The 17,495-nt window shown below is 39.5% G+C and overlaps 2 protein-coding genes across 2 annotated transcripts in view; one reads left to right on the top strand and one right to left on the bottom strand.

The window, feature by feature from the left end:
* Window positions 1–5: 5 nt before the first annotated feature.
* On the bottom strand, window positions 6–14,651 carry LOC138029013 (ankyrin repeat domain-containing protein 42-like; the record flags this gene model as incomplete). The annotated part of the gene is made up of 17 exons (XM_068876678.1): window positions 14,528–14,651; window positions 14,302–14,462; window positions 11,872–11,979; window positions 11,310–11,355; window positions 11,140–11,213; window positions 10,787–10,864; window positions 9,868–9,925; window positions 9,103–9,200; window positions 7,755–7,824; window positions 6,889–6,921; window positions 5,301–5,426; window positions 4,381–4,437; window positions 3,780–3,872; window positions 3,005–3,082; window positions 1,470–1,596; window positions 419–559; window positions 6–132 (listed from the first exon to the last, which is right to left on the bottom strand). Coding segments are annotated over exons 1-17 (1,482 nt in total), but the record flags the coding sequence as incomplete, so codon positions are not given.
* Window positions 14,652–14,738: 87 nt separating this feature from the next.
* Window positions 14,739–17,495, top strand: part of LOC138029012 (calpain-5-like) — a 22,798-nt gene continuing 20,041 nt past the window's right edge. Inside the window, exons 1-2 of the mRNA XM_068876677.1 lie at window positions 14,739–14,978; window positions 16,633–16,770. Of these exons, the coding sequence (XP_068732778.1) occupies window positions 14,814–14,978; window positions 16,633–16,770 (303 nt within the window). The 5' untranslated portion in view covers window positions 14,739–14,813. The remainder of the gene's footprint in view (window positions 14,979–16,632; window positions 16,771–17,495) is intronic.

Genomic DNA, 17,495 nt, shown 5'->3' with positions numbered 1-17,495 from the left:
GTCCTCGGGCTGGAAACACCTCTTCTGACGAAAATTCCACTGGCTATGGCCGCGTCAAGGCGTTTGCTTTTCTTCTTCTTGCGTCGCAAAGTCGATTGTTGAGTTTGGGCCCGGATTTCTTTGGAAGTCAGACTGCAATTAACAAAGCAAAAAAAAGTGGTTTAGGTTGAATTCACCTTGGCGCTGGCTGGAAGAGAACACTGAAAACCATTATAAAGGTGCTAAGAACAGAAAAAGTAGAAAACCTCAACACGTTCTCTTTGACTGCCAGCTTCGTTGATGCCGCTCAAATTTTTTAAAAACGCGAATGAGAGACAATTATATCCTTATGTTTCCGAGGTTTTCACAAAAAAGAAACCAGAAAGTCCCCGTTAGCTCTACTTTTCTCTGCTACTCATCATCACAACAATATCCTCACCGCTGTTTGATGCCTTCTCTTTCATCCTCTAGCTGTAGAGTCAGTGTGTGAATTTGAGCTCGTAGTTTGTCCATCTGGGCCTCTAGCTTCTCACGTTTTTCTCTTTCATACTCAAGCTGGGCCTCCAACTCACGGATCACCCTGTTTTGCAAATAGAGGATTGCAAACATTTAAACGATGTAAGGCCGTGCTTGCAATTGTGTGCTTGAAAGAGTCTTAAGCTTTCACTGACACTACCCGGAGGGTATTTCACTGATGATGTACCGAGAAGTGGAGAATGAGGTTTTACAAGCGTCATCATGAAACTGCGGCTTTACACGTGCAATTATTTACTCTGCTCATGCCACAACAAAGAAAGGAGGACTGCGAACGGTACCAAAACGCGTTAATAACTAGACCATTAATTTCCTTACAGTACCATACGGATCAATTGAGCTGTTTGTCAATTAACTGAGGTTATTAAACCGTTCATGATAACATTACTGAGTACACTTTACCTTAACTTTCCTTTTCTGCCAAGTACTTGCTTCACTCCCACCCAGGACGATTTTTTCCCTCTTACCGAAACTGTCGCAGAAGTAGTTGACGCTTAACCCCAACCCCCCCCCCCCCCCAGGAAAGTTTTTTTCCTCTTCCTCTTTCGTAATTGCTTTCCTCTTGTTTCCTTCTGTTACAGGACGTTGACGCTTAAAGGCCTCTGCCCACCCCCACTCTTGAAGGTATTTTCCTGCCCTCTTGTTTCTTCTGTTAGAGTTGCTTGACGCTGAACGCTACACCCACCCACCCCCACCCAGGAAGGTTTTGTCCTCTTACCTACAATCTTGGACAAATCAAATGGAAAAAAATTGAGACCACCCCTCCCCCCACAATCAATGATGGGAAAATGACACGTTTTGGCCTTCACGCGGCTTCATCCTTGATTTAGGGGGAAGGGGGTATTTCTGTTCCAAGGTTGTAGCCTTTGGTATTCGTATACTTTCCTTTGATAGAATTGGTGGATGCTTTATCTCACCCCACCCCCCCCCCCCCCGACAATATTTTATCCTCTTACCGAGCGCTTTCTCTCTCTTCTTCTTGCTTCTTTTGGTCTTCATCTAACACTCCTCCTAACTGTCTGTAGTTCATCTTCGCCACGTCCAACAAATGAGCTAGTTCGTCAATCTTGCGCTTCGCTCGACCTACCGAACGAAAGTAGAATATTGGAATCAGCTGACACACAACAATGAGACCGAGAGAGGATGAGGTAACAGAACAAATCCCCATGCCCCATCATCGTTTTTTAAAATAATTCTATGTTTTTAGTTTCCCAAAGCTAATTTAAGTTCTCGTTCCCAAGCCGCGCATCTTTAAAATGTCGTTATGTCATTACAACTTGTAGCCTGCTTGCAGGCTTTCGACGGTGATTTGCATCGTTCTACTACACACACTAACAGACTCAAAAGTCAGGAACAACTTGTACAACAACAACAAAAAAAAGCACTTTAGGAGAGTACTGCTCGCAGCTTTTAACCACAGACTGAAACGCTATAAATTTCTTTGTACAGTACAATGAGCAACAGCGTAGGAAAGTACTTCTCAGACAGTCACGTGGAGTGGAAGATCAAAGTTAGAAATTTCATCCATAAATTCAGAGGCTAGAGCCTTCGATCACGGCGTAACCAACCGCGCCGTAGAATATGACTACTCGGTTACTTTTACAAGGAGGATTTCATCCACAAACTCGAAAGATGGATCTTCACAGTAGAGCTTGATAAACAGCACCACAAGATAGTAAAGAGTTTGTATGCATAAATACGAATCTGTCCGGACGAATTTTAAAGTACTTGTACATGTATAAAGAATAAAATAGCTTGCATTTGGAGTAGAAACAAAGAATTTCACTCCATAGAAATGGTAAATTTTCGAAGGACTATCGATTAAAGTGAGTTCGAAAACTTGATTAGACAAACACTTATCGGAGGGTCAAAAACTATGAAACAATAATTTATGAGCTTTGAGGTTCCTCAGTACATCGTAGAAAGAGAATATTCGTGTCGTTTTGCAAAACGAGAGGGCCATGTACATCTATGTATAAAATACCTTGAGCGTCTTTAAGATGATTTTTCTTTGTCTCCTGGAGAACATCTGTCCCAGAAATTACGGGTAAAGATAAAGGATCGCGCCCATCTGGGTCACGGTCCTCGCGAGGAAAGAATGAAAAAGCTAAAGAGTAAAATGAAGATCGATTGAAAAGAAAGGGAAAATACACTCTAAAGATAAAGGATGAATCAGCGAGCAAGCTTGCAAAAGAAAGAGTTGATTGAGATTGGAGAAGGTTAGAAATGAAAGAGGAAAAGTGAAGCCTGAAAAACTGAATGATCTTTGAATATGAATCGCATTCCAGAGACAAAAGCGAACGTCAAAAACTTTATTCGCTGGATTTCTTTTTTAAAATTCCAAAGCCTCAAACAGTAGATGTCCAATGAACAAGAAATTCAAGTAATGTATTGATTTGAATTACAGCAAACTAGGATTTTGATAACATTTAGGTCACACACAACATCCTTTATACCAAAGCCGCCTCTGAAAGAAAACTTGATTTCAAACCTCTGGCTTCAGCTTTGGACTGTGGTTCTGATGGTTTGAAGTCTTCGGCTCCTTCGTCAACAAAGATTTCTTCGTTGTCTGAATAAAACAAAACAAAGTCCTTATGGTCAGTGCATTTGGCTACGCCACCACAGCAATAGAACTGTACCCTTCAACCAATGCGTCCCGGGTTCGATATTGAACTTGGCGTGATATGTAGGTTGAGTTTGTCGGTTTCTACTCATTTTCCTGCGGTAGATTTCAAGTGCTTCTTTGTAGCTCATTTGATTTTACAATTACCGAATACAAATAATTATCATATTTTATATTTAAGTACTTAATTTGCAAATTCTGTTAGGGAAGGGATTTCAAAGCTTGGCCACAGAAGATCTTCCTTAAAGGCCACAATTTGAATACCAGTGCGGAGATCTACTGTATCTATATTTTCCGATACATATCTCCTTCTTAAAGGAGATTCTTGAATGTGGTCAGAGACAGAATCTGACGCTACTACAGAAAGTGATACATCGTTCCGTTCACTTTAAGTCTCCAGAAACGAAAATTAATGATAATTAGCTAAAGCCTTGGGTATATACCTTATACGAATGCTGAAACGAGTGTCGGCTTTGGCGTCTGGCTAGTGCAAGATATTTATTGGAGCCTAACAAAACTCAAACACAAACGTTACTTTATATAGCATATAATCTACACTAGACAGTAGTAAAATGGTCCATGCGACTTTAGGCGACAGAATACTTTTCTTCAAACTAATCACATTTTTTGTTTTCTGACAAACCTGAGTCACCTCCAAGAATAGCAATACATCCCAGCCGCCCAAATCTGCGAGCAACATCTTTGGGAGTCTCCCCAGCTGAGTTGACAATTCTCACTACAAAATTAATGGCAACAAACTGTCATTATTCCAAAAGATCAGCAATGATGCATGACTCCTTCATCCAATGGGATTAAAGAAAACAGTCACGTGTATGCGTCTTTTAAACCAGTAAGACATAGTTCAGTATTCTGAAAAAGTCAGGGGGTACAAGTTACAGTATTCTTTTGTTTTCCACGAACGTTCGTTTCCGCGAAAAGAAATTTACTATGTGTGACCTGGGATTTTGAAGTTGTTAAAAGGAAGAGAAAAGATGCACGGCACTAGTTTTATCAGATCTTAAAACACTGCGCTTCGTTGTTTCACATGTTAGAAAAAGTATGTATTATAGAGAAGATTTTCCAATGATACTGTACTATCCTGACAGGACGTTAACAAGCTAGCCTTCGAACAGGCTCTTCACAGCGTCATTCCGAGAATCCAACAGAATGGAGCGAGGAATTCTCGCAAGTAAGGAGGTTTTTTTAAAACTCATGCCAAAATTGAAGTTTAGCGAAGAACTCACAGTTCGCTCCATTTTCGACAAGCCATTGAAGAACTTGGACATGACCATTTCCGGCGGCTGTTAAAATGGAAAATCAAACGTAACCATTAAAAATCTGTATTTCAGGAAGAAATTTGCACTTACGGATAAAGATCCTTGTTTTTTAATTAAGGGCGACGCGGTTCGTGCTCGCCTAGCGATTATCCTGGCTTAAATTTTGAATTCCTCCACAAAAAATGCCGCCTGTTATGCAGGCTGCCGAGGGACAATGGGAGGATGAATAATTTAAAAAGCAAGTTTCCATCCTCGTGTATCATCCACAAGTGTTATCTTCGCGCTTTCATTTGCATTTCATTTCATTCCATTCCTTTGTCACAGACAAGTTCAAAGGATTTTTGAGTTAAATTGGCGAAGGAGTCTGAAGAAACTAACGGAGCTTGTTTAAAGGGGCACTGTCGTGAGCTGCGCATGCTCGAGTTTGTTTGCTCTCGAGCCCATGGAAAATTCTAGCCGCCATCATGGATTCACGCGTGAGTCACGTATATTCGCCGGAGTTTCTCCTTTGTCCACCATGGCCCTCCCCAGTGGACGCCATTTTGAATTTGTCGATTCAATTTGAAAAAAGTTAACCTAACACTTTTCAAGTTTTCACAAGACGCTAGCGCATGCGCTTCTCGTGAGTTTCCCTTTAAGGTTACACACCACTTTGCATGTAGAAAAGCGAGTTTTCCTTGGATACTCAGATTGTCGAAAGATAAGTTTATCGTTGTAAACGCTGGACAATTCAAAGTCTAATGGACCCTATAACTGTTTATATTGGCTTGCTGAAATGTCAACTGTTCGCGCATGAATGAAATACGCCTTTAAGTTTAATATCAGAGCTTTTTACGATATTCCATGGGAAAAGCAAAATCATTTGTTTTTTTTGGATGCTTGAGTACCTTTGTGTGAAGGAGTTGACCCTTTGTCGTCTCTCTCGTTGACGGACACAACGCCTGTTTCGATCAACATCTTTAACTGGGCTATGTCTCCATTATAAGCAGCCACGTGCGCTGGAAAAGCTAAATCTAAACAAGAACGTTTACAATTAAGACAAGTGTGTCATTTCCCGTGAACAAGGAAGGCGGAGTTCAGCTACAACAAGTTGCAAAAATAGTGGAGACACTTCACCTTCTTGGAGCACTATTAATTTACCTATTATCTCGCACACTGCAGCCCCCCTTTCCCCCTTATCAGTGTTGCTAGCAAGACAAAACAATGTTGGAAACTTAAACAGTCAACATTGAAATGGGGAGAGCGGAGGGGAAGTGGGAAAGGTTTAAATTCTAGATACGGTGGGTACTGGAAGCTAGAAAAGGTGTTTTTTCATGAAAGTGTCTCAACAATTTTGCAACTTGTTGTAGCAATAACCGTCCACCACTGTGGCTCGGGCTCAATACAAAGGACTCTAAGTCATACTTTGGGCAAGTTCGTTGATTCTCTTCGCCTCCTTTGGGAGGTTTTCCTCCGAGTAATCAGGTTTTCCCCTCACATGAAAAATGCATCATTTCTTTTTTTCTGTTCGTTATTGCAGGCCCGGGGAGGGGACTCCCATATAGAAAGAACGGGGGCGCTCGTCGGAAATTTTGAAAAGAACCGCTAAGAGGTACCAACATCCTGCCTTGTGGGCGTGGAATGAATTTTTTCGCCCCTAAGAGGTACCAAGGGAGGTGCAGTGGCCTCATGGTTAGTGTGCTCGACTCCGGGTCCTGGGTTAGGGTTAGGGTTAGGGTTTAGGGTTTAGGGTTAGGGGGACATTGTGTTGTGTTCTTAGGCCAGACACTTTACTCTCACTGTGCCTCTCTCCACCCAGGTGTACAAATGGGTACCGGCGAATTTAATGCTGGGGGGTAACCCTGCGATGGACTGACATCCCATCCAGGGGGGAGTAGAAATACTCCTAGTCGCTTCATGCCATGGAAACCGGGATAAGCTCCAGCCTGATGGCGCGTATGCAGAGACTGTTAAGAGGTACCAAAATTATGGGTTTAGACATAATTTTTAAAATACTTAATTGTCAAATGTCTCCTGTCATACTTTTTCGGCTTAAAACCCTAAAAGTTACCGCTAAAGCTCCCGCTGTGGACCTTTTGAGGCTGAACACCCTAGCTAACAGGTACGAAAACCGCGTTTTAACCCCTAAAAGGTACGACAAACACCCCTGTCCTTTTTACATGGGTTGGGGGTTAAATAAATCACATTGATATACAATTATTTAATCAAACTCAAAATTTTCTCAATGGTCTTCGAAGTGACACTAATCGCCAGCTCATAGCAAGTATGAAAATCTCCAAGTCTCAACCTCAAGTTGACGGCCGCAAGTTTTTCAGTTTTAAACAAGCTGTACTCACCCTCTACACGTAGATATAAAATTCACCATGCATTCCAATAAAAGCTTGAGAAAAAAAAAGTTACATGTATTTGCCCAAAAGAAGAGAAATTTAAGAAACTGCCGGTACTAAACCGCAATGCACAAAAAAGTCTACTCACTTTCTTCGTCTTCAGGATGAAGTAGGTCATATTCTAAAAAAACAAGCGAAACAATGACACTTTGAATAAGATCAAGACCACCCGGTGTACCAGATCAAGGGGAAATTTATTGAATCCTGTTCATTAATCTGCCCTGTTTTTCCAATTACCTACGAATCTCTGGCACCAAAGTGAAATGAGATATATTCTTGGTTCTGGCCTGGGTTGCTCGAAGCATGGTTAGCGCTAACCGGCGTTAAATACCATGGAAACCAATAGGTTTTTATACCTCTTAATCAATGCAACAGTTAGCGCAAACCAGGCTTCGAACAACCGGTCCCTGAACAACACTTAAAGACACTGGGTTTTAGTAACTACAGGCAGCAGATGACTCAATGCGTCAACAATATGAGTGTCCGAGGAAAAAAGCTTAAACCCCGGGGGAGATGCCAATAAAGATTTTCAAATTAATTCACTTTCATTACTCATTTGACTTGATTTGCTTTCATTGTTTATCTCAGTTTACAGTGTCCCCAATTAGTGCTCCAGCGCTAGAACGACTACACACTTAAATAAAGTTCCTTTCCTTTCCTTTCCTTTCCATTTGTGTTTTTTTTTAATTACCGGCCTGTACGTCTTTATACTTTTATTAGGTACATTGTAGGGTTTCATGCCTCATCTATTTGCCTCGGGCATGTTAATGAAGATCTGTTTGTCTGTCTCATCTGGCCTCGTTTGGTCTGTGTAGTCTGTCTATTGCCAACATTAAATCGAACTACACAATCTAAAGTTTGCCGGCTATTTAATTAACAAACAGAAAAGCAAGACATGGATGAAGTGCCCCATTTGCCGACAACAATAATTTCTTAAAGAATTGAATCATTTACCAACAGCATTGAGATAGTCAATGCAATCCTTCTTATAGAATTGTTGAGCAAGGTTTTTTGGAGTGTCGCCCTTTGACAAAAACAAGAAAAGAATGTTTATTTGTTAATTGCAGAGTAAAAAATTAATGTTAATGATATCAAATTATATATTACATATATTAAAATTAATTTAAAGCTTATAAAAAACTACAGTTGTGAAACTTTCCTTAAGTCAATAAGCGACTTTATTGTGCTCATCTCATGCTTTCATGAGAATTAACCTCCTTTCAGCTAACTGCCAGCCATCCCAAAAACGAATCTCCGTTTTACCAACTTTTGGCTAAAAGGGGTTATGTCACGGCAGAGTGTGGCTCATTTGGTGTAAATGTAGTTTCCCCTAGTATGCAACTGAACGTTTACCCAGAAATTACTTTTGAGCAACACAATTAACTCAACTCTATTGGGGTGCAGAACTCTCGCCTCCCACCAATGTGGCCCGGGTTCGATTCCCCGACTCGGTGTCATACGTGGGTTGAGTTTGTTGGTTTTCTACTCTACCCTGCTCTGAGAGGTTTACATGTATCTCCGGGTACTCCGATTTTCCCCTCTCCTCAAAAACCAAAATTGAATTTGATTTGCATTAATTTGTTGATTTCAGTTTACAGTGTCCCCAATTAGTGCTCCAGTGCTAGAACGACTAGACACTTAAATAAAGTTCCTTTCCTTTTCTTGACAAAAAAATGTCTGTTTACCATATTGCATAATCCAAGTTACATGTACATACAAAAGAGATAAACTTTGAAAAAATGTTCGGCTGAACAGCTTTCAAAAACCCAATTGCAATCCATTTTAATCTTCTTGAAATTTTTCCCATCCCTGCCTCCTTTTGTATTTCATTCTAATTATCCTTCAATGTTTTAGGTAGTCATTTTTGCATTCTAAGCTTGATAATTGATTGCCAGTTCCCAGTTGCTGAATTTGGCTAAATCTCATAACACAGCCCCTTTAAACATATGGGTCCACTAATTTTGTTTACATTAAGATCCCTTTACCTTTAATGTAAGGACATTGCTCATTTGGTGTAACTTAAGTCACACGCAATAGCTGTAATTACCACCCAATTAATGTACTAGAAAGAACGATCGTATCTTCACCCAACTTAAGAGTAATTTGTAAGTTATACGTAAGATGTGCCTGGATGTGTTGCAGCCCATGGGGACGTCTTGCGATAGAATTATTTCCAATCGTATTTAATCTAAAAGTAAATTCGACTGAAACTCAAGTATCTTCAGACCTAGAGAGGGCATCCTCGTCTGCAATCCTTATTCCCTATTGGAAAGCTAGTTCATTTTGTGATCAAATTATTTACCTGATCATTGCGTGCATTTAGGGTGTGGTCAATGCTTACTCCGCCACAGACAATGAACTTGAGGCATGGCAAATGACCTTCACTGGCTGCCAAATGAGCTGCAAATATTAAGAGTTAAACAATCAGGTCATTGGCACGTGGGGAGCAGGGCTGGCGCACTCGCCTTCCACAATGTGCCAGGGATCGATTCCCAGATTCGACTCCATATGTGGGTTGAGTTTGTTGGTTCTCTCCTCTGCTCCGAGAGGTTTTTCTCTGGGTACTCCAGTTTTCCCCTCTCCTCAAAATCCAACATTTCATTTATTTTGTTCTGATTTCAGTAGAATTTGTAGTCTCTACAATTAGTAGAGAGGCCAGAGATAAGCATCCGCGTTTACGTGTTTTTAATGTGTTTATAACAAGGGCACATTAATGCACGTATGTTTGGAAACGCGTTTCTCATCAGGTGATAAACACCAAATGCCTTTATCTTGAGATCAGAGATGCCTTAATTACAGCACATGAGAACATCCAATTCCACTCCTGTTGCTCCGCACATTGTATGATGGATTGTTACACAAAATTACACTAAGGAATACTGTACAAGTATCTCCATCAATTTATCAAGCAATTTGCCATTGCAAGTTGTGGGAAAATTTATTCAAGAAGTGCATACATCTTTAATCTATATTTTTTTGCCTCACATAGGAAACACTACAATCTAACTAAGACAATGAGGAAGTGGAAGACCCAATTAGTAAGCTGCAATAAGGCATACATATTAACCTGGTGTACTTCCAGAATGGTCAACCTCATCAACACTTGCGCCCCATCTAGAAAGAAGCTAGCGTACAGGAAAGACACAAAAAACAAGCTTAATGTTAAGAGGTGCATTTTCTTTTGGACTACTGTTAAATTAGCCCGGGTGACAGAGGAATGTTTTCCCAAGGCAGCAATGAATGCTGTGCTGCTGAGCAAGCATTAATAACTCCTAGCTGACCCAACTGAAAAAAATCGTTTGTCGTTAGACAGAGTAAAATCTATATAGGTATTAAATCTCACTCCTAAGGGGCAATGGGTTAACAGCTGGAGAAAAATTCTCTGGCACCCAAAGTATTCTCAAATTAGAAAGAAATGGACAATTAGAGCGGTTTTCAATTGAGTGCCGAAAGTAATTAGATAATTACTTTGGTTTATGATTACTTCACTCAGTGATTGGTTCAAAATTCTCGCGCCATTTTTTCATCCAATCAGAAGTGAAACCAAAACCAATCGTGGCTCACGCGTGCACATTTTCCCGCGCTTTGTGTCGGCTACGTGTAATTACTTCGAGTTTTGATTGGTTTGCCAGATTGTCTCAGTCCGTTTTGATTGGCCAAAGTAATTACTTTGGTTTTGGTTTTACGACACTCAATTGAAACTTGCTCTATTATATATAAATTATATATATTTAAAGAGCAAAAAAGGAGTACCCTGCGAGCAGCTGGTTTCTCCTATGCTTCCTGAGAGAAAAACCACTGTGAGCAACCGTTTAATTTTCCATCAAGCATGCGCCCCAAGTGATGCATTTGACATCACTTTGTCTCATTTTCGTGGGAAAAATATGGATTTGAACCAGTACACAGCAAGCTCGCCCAAGTTATTTTAATAACTATTAAAATAGGGAACCCTGGATCTACAATGTACTTGTATGTAGCTCTCATACCTGTAAACAGCCTAGTCTGCCATGGAAAGCTGCACAGTGAACCGGGGTCCAACCCATGTTATCAGTGGCATTTATGTCCTAAAAAAGACAGTTACCTCAGTGTTGTAACATACAACATTTTCATGAATAATTGAGACTCAAGTGAATTGCAGCCCTGTAGTAGAAGACGTCTGCATCAGTAGTTGAATTCGCAACAAGAAACACAGTTGGTATTTGGTATGTAAACATGATAAAAATTGCATGTATTTGCTGCTAAAAGTGTTAAGAAAAAAATTAACAATGTACGGTACTTAGTCTGACAAGTTAGGAATTATTAATGCTGTTAGAAGAAAAGGAAAGTTTTCACAGCTTACCACGCCATGCCTCAAGATGGACTGCAAACAATAAGAGTTCCCATGGGAAGCAGCAAGATGTGAAGCCGTACAACCTGTTGAATTTTGAATTGATAAGAAAAGAAAGAAAGAGTTAAAAAAAAAGCGAAGGAAAAAGAGTCCCTAAAGACTCCGTCTCGCCTCATAATTACCTCGGTTGTCTTTTTCATTCAGATCAGCTCCATTTGCTGCCAAAGCCTGATTGAAGATAAAAAAAGCAATTGAAATAAAAAAAAACAAAACACTTACTATAGGTATGATGCTGTGAACATACAAAATATGATAAAGGAAATTGTAAAACCAGTGGAAACATCTTAGTCTTAGCTACTTGAATTTCACTTGACCTGCAATCAGGTGCTCTTTATGCCTTAAGCTTTTCTGCTTTAAACCATCTTTAAATGGTATACACTTGATCACAAATCAAACGTCAACAAAACTTTTATACATCATTTGCACACTGTCCCCTTCAGAACAATAATTGTTCTGCGACTTATACTACCCCTTAATAATAGTATTATGACAAAAAGGCAATGGCAATGGATCTTAATATAATTATTGTATAAAAGGCATAATCCACATTGTCAGTCAGCCCTGCGTACAGGTGTACTAGCTTACTGAAGAAGGGGCCTCAATTCCAATAAAAATGTTTCCTACAAAAATCACTGCACAAGTAATTTATCACAAAGCATTACACTGTATGTAAAAACACATTACTTGCAAGCAAGCATCCTGTCCTTTAATTGCAGTGAGATGTGATGGAGTCCATCCTTGGGGAGTCTTGTCTGAATGATCTGCTCCATGCCACAATAACCAGTGCAAACACTACATGTAGTAACCGAACATTTTCATTGAAAAAAACTCAGAGGATGTTCATTACCACAAGATAAATTCACAACACAGTACAGAGTGCGATTTGTACTGCATAATGTACCACAGAGACCCACAACAGATGTTTACACTATGAAAAGGGTTCTAAAAATATCAGCCCTTTTTGAAAAAGTTTTTTGTTCTTACTCTTATCATGCTATACACTTGAATCAGGAGCTTCCATCTCAGGGGATCTGGGCATTACCAATCCATGTGCATTTGATGTTAAATTATTAATATATATTATTATTATTATTATTATTATTATTATCAAGAAAATGATAATTATTAATATTGTCTTAATTATCTTATTTAACTTGATCCCTTATAACAACCTCATTCACAAGCAAAAAACCAAAAGACAATAAATTTAGTTAAAGGCAAAAAATACATGTATAGCAATAAAATTTATAAGCAATGAATTTCATCAGAAACCCATAAGGGTTGAAACGTGTAACGGCCCCTTGTGTGCTGCGAAACAAGCTTCTGAATATTCAACTTGCTAAGTACCATATTTGGAACAACAAGAACGAGGGGTTTCCAAATATGGTACTTAGCACTGAAACATTCAACCAATCAGTTTGCACTGAATATTCGGAAGCTGTGAATGCGCGTTACACGTTTCAACTCTTATGGGTTTCTGATTTCATGTATAACATTTGCAATAATAATTCAGTACCTTAAAAGTTTTTTAATCATTATTACCTGATTTCAAGCCAAGAGGAACTTGTTAAAAAGTCTGTAAATTATGGGATTTAAGCAACTATTGATCCACATTGTCAGAAAGTGCACACCAAGCTTTACAAAATCCCCAAGTTTGGTGTAAATAGACCTAGTATTAAGCAAGAATGATAGTCAGCCATTTAAAAAAGTCAAAATTTACAAAGAAATGTATATGGCCATCTGTACGCTGCATCCAGATGACCAAACATTTCTTGTGAATTTTGGCATATTTAAATGGCTGTACGTATCTCAATCAAAATTAGCCCGATTAACACCAAACTTGCGGATTTTGTGAATCTTGGTGTGCTCTTTCTACAATGGTATGTGGATCAATAGTTGCTAATCCCATATTTTACAGACTCGCACCAGAGTCTCCTTCGGCTTGAAATCAGGCAATGATTGTTTTTATAAATCTGGGGCCGGTTCCTGGAAGGAGGAATAAATTATACCAAGTATAACAGTTATTCCACGGATAAATCTGCTATTCTAACAGAACAGAATTTATTCCGGAAATATAGGTATTAATGGAATAAGGCACATTTATCCCTGGAATAGAGTTATTACATCTTTCAAGAACTGGCCCCTGGACTACACCTAAGTGAAACTTGTACATGAACATACTGCTATCAGCTTTAAATATGCATATCTGATACACAGACACTAAATCAAAAATGACAATCAGACAGTACAGTACACCTTTGAAAACAGGGTCAGGGTGGTTAAGTGGTGATCAACTGTGGTGATCAACTGTGCCTCCCACCTCTGTGACCGGGGTTCAACTCTTGCTAGGGTTGTACGTGGTTTCAGTCCATCTCAATCTGACTCCGAGGGTTTTTCTCAGGGTATTCCGGTTTTCCTCCCTCCTCAAAATCGACTCCCAGCCTATTCCATCAGGCTGTGGCGCTGTGCTCTGAGGTCATACATGGGTTGTGTTCAGGGGCTAAGCACCTAGCTGGCAGCACAGCTCCTTCGGTCCGAGCTCGTTGAGCTACGCCCCTAATAATCCAGTCTCCGACTGCGAGAAAGGGCGATTGGCAGATCAGATATTATTATTATTATTATTATTATTATTTTAAATTAATTTTTATAATTTTTACTCATAAATGAGGGTCAACGCAGTTTTAACTGAGTTATTAACTGAGAGCGACTGCAGTCAATTGTTGTCAGTGATTTTGTTATATTTGCCCATGCGTCAGATTCCTCATGCTTTGGGTTGTAGAGCTTATTCATCGGTGTAGTGGGAAGAAGGAGCATTTTCTGTAGAGCGTTTTTAGCGGTTTTTCCCCTCCCTTCCCCCCTCTACTTTCCACTGTTTATCAGTGTGACGAGTGCCTGTCTTTGCAGGGGCGTGGGACTCGCTCTCATGGCTGGTTTCGGTGCTTTCTCCATCTTGGAGCTGCCTCCTAATTATAAGTGGAAGCTCCAAGATATTTCAGGCACCCAACCTCCACTTAGCGACGCAGTTGTTAATAATATATTAATTATGCAAGGCAATTAATACCATTGGATCAGTTACAACTAATTTCGTATCTGTCAAAGTTTCAAATTGCATACCTCTAAGCTCCCATGGTGAGCTGCCCAGTGCAATGGAGTGAATTTAAATTTAGCATCTGGATCATTAATGCCGGCTCCACGTTGAACCATTCCTTGGAGTTCGAGAACGTCGCCATGACGAACCGCTTCGTGAATGCTGGATAAACGGACTTTTTCTTGGACTAAAATAAAGAAGCAAATGAGTAATTGTTACTACAATTATATCTAATCAAAAAGCATCGATTACCTGGCATATCAGTGATTTTAAACTATTAAATTTCAGGTTTTTTGCGAAGAACTATCAAAGATGGCGGTCGAGAATAACAAAATTCGTTGCCATGTAAAACCCGCTGACCGCAAAAACAGAGAGGTCCTCAGATCAACAGATCAACAGATCAACACTTTCCGATTATTTCCGGTTCAAAATTAGCCAATGGAAACGGTGCGCACTTCACGCAAACTGATATACTGAACCGGGCTGCTCTCAAACATTGCTCTCTGTCGTCGTGGGTGTCTGTTATCAACGCAAAATCATGGTTAAACTGTATTATTTCAAGAATCAGCGTTTTAGCAAGCTCAAGGCACAATGTGAAAGGGATCAGAGGCTGTTTGTGGATCCTGAATTTCCTCCAGAAACAAAATCTTTGTTCTTTAGTCGAGCGACCCCGCCAGAGTCTGTTGATTGGAAGAGACCAAAGGTGATATTTAACAAAGAGTAATTTATTTCGTTGTTGATATTATCTTGGAACTTCACTTGAAATATGAAGTTGCGAATCCAGTAATCTAGTTGGTGTAATTTCCTATGCTTTCGTTTTCGAAAATTTTTACTTCGGCGCAAAGCTGTTTCAATCTGCTTTGTTCTGGAAAGAGCACATGCAAATCAAAAGAAGCTTACAATTTCTTTCAAGACTTCGGCTGCCAGGCTGTTGAATCCACATAGCTACGATGCATCCCAATATAGCCCATTTGCAATATTGGCTGATCTTTGGTGTTTTTAACGTGTTAACGGTGTTCTTGATTGCAGTTTATGCATGGAAATTAATATAGCTTATTATATGGGCGGTTGTTAATGAAAAGAATAAACATTTTGCGTGAGCGCATGTTTGCGAAATTAAATCTAAATTGTCAGAAGTGGCTTATTGGACAAAAGTGGCACATATAGAATCAAGTAATAAAGTCCTTGTATTTTTTTAAATTGTGAAATTTAAATGCATCGTCCGTTTTTGAATGTAAGTTGATTAGCAGACCGGAGACTACCAGAATGTGTGAACGTATCGACATTATAATTTTTCTTGCGGGACATTCCGCTAATATTCCGGAACGTAAACAAATGGTGACATAAAAAATTTGCGGTTGTTCATCCGTAAAATCTTAATTTCAGTCTCACACTTTTTCATAGACTCGTTACTAGTACAATTAGTGAGAAACCCAACTTCATTGTGTACAATGGCTTCTTCTTCTCTTATTGATATAGTTCGTTTTTCAAAAATATTGGTTAATAAATGAAAACTGTACAACTCGAGAATTTGGAGAGACCGTAAAACATGAAATGCCCTTGCAGACCGTTCTTAATTTTGTTTACAATGTTCTCAACAAAATAATTTTTGAATGCGCACATGACAATCATAAACTGTGCAATGTTCACAAGGCCTTTGTTTACTGCTTGACCAGTCACATGTGTTATTTAAACCAATCACGTCCAATCTTGTGACAGGTAATGTGGAAAGCATAACATATGTTTGATTTATAATTTGTTCAACTTTATCTAATAGGGGGATCAATTTGCTATAATGTGTGCCAAGATGGACCATGGCCTGTTTTCCATTGTTTTTCAGGATTAGCAGTATAATAGGGAGCTTACACAACAGGACGGCCTGAAGACTCAGGACGGCAGTATGACAAAAACCTGTCGCGCAAGACTGTGCATTCCCAATCTTACGTAACATTTTTTAGTCATTCTGCCGTCCTGTTGCATAAGCTCCCCAATTTGTAATCATGCATCTTTAATAAATTTGCATTCTCACCTGCAATTATCAATTCCAAGCCTCTCAGAGAAATGCAAGCTGTTTTACAGACATTTTACAGTTTTACAGTAATATGTGGTCAGGTTATAATATTTATTACTGTTTATGGTCTAATAACATAATTCCCTTTTATCTCACTCTAAAAAGTCTAGAATTGGATTGATATGGAAAACTACCACTGTAAAAGGAATATCCAGCAGTTTGATAAAATCTTACATAAGTGTCTTTTAGGAGACCAATGACTGATTACAATTTTTTTATGAGTAATGGGGTCCTTAGTTTTTGTGATAAGATACATGGTATTTTTCTTTCCAACTTACTTTTGCAGGATATCTGTACCCCAGACCCCCCACAGCTTTTTGTAGATGGCATGAGCAGTCATGATGTCACACAAGGCAAGCTGGGTAACTGTTGGTTTGTGGCAGCATGTTCCTCTTTGGCTATGGAACCATCTCTTTTAGAGAAGGTTTGTTCCTTTAAACATAATGAAGTAAAATACGATCGTCTGGGTGAGTGTAGTCCTGAGAAGGACTGTTTGAGATAACATTGATGTTTTGACAACCTGAGCGGAAGTCATCTCCAGAGTCAAAGTGATTTGTGTAACGTCAGTGGATACTATAAGAATTCCGGGTGAAGATGTCACTGGTCAACTTATTCGTGATGTTATTGGTCAACTGTCAGTTGAGCCTAGATGTACATGTAATTGGCTGTGAAGAGTAAACAGTGATTGGTGCGTTTCGATTCGTCTATAGGTCTAGAGTCTGAACGTTTATCGTAGAATATGTTGGGCAGTAAGTGATAGAGTAAATCAGTGTGTTGTTTGTCTGTTATGTTGATGTCGTTGATGAGTCGTTTGTAGTGTGCTGGAGGTTGTAGGCATTGGTTTATTGGTGTATTGGTGTCTATTCTAAGTTAGTTAGTAAACCAGCTTTCCAGTACAATCCGTTAGTAGTAGTTAGGGCTGTACAGTGTAGGTATTAAACACATGCAGCAGAGTCCCAGTCGATTCTGTGGTTTGTCTGTAGATGGTGGTCAGGATCGTACTGGAAAGCTGCCTAATGGCAGACAATTTTATTCGTCAGTAGGGATGCGGTTTAGGAGTCAATAGGTTAACCCTATTATGTCATATGTGAGAGAGGGAGGGAAAAAATACTCACTTCACTGTCAGAATAAACTGAGGATTTATCAGAC

The sequence above is a fragment of the Montipora capricornis genome, chromosome 13 (assembly GCF_036669925.1).
Source record: "Montipora capricornis isolate CH-2021 chromosome 13, ASM3666992v2, whole genome shotgun sequence".
NCBI classification, from domain to species: domain Eukaryota; kingdom Metazoa; phylum Cnidaria; class Anthozoa; order Scleractinia; family Acroporidae; genus Montipora; species Montipora capricornis.
This window is presented reverse-complemented; position numbering and strand designations above follow the sequence as displayed.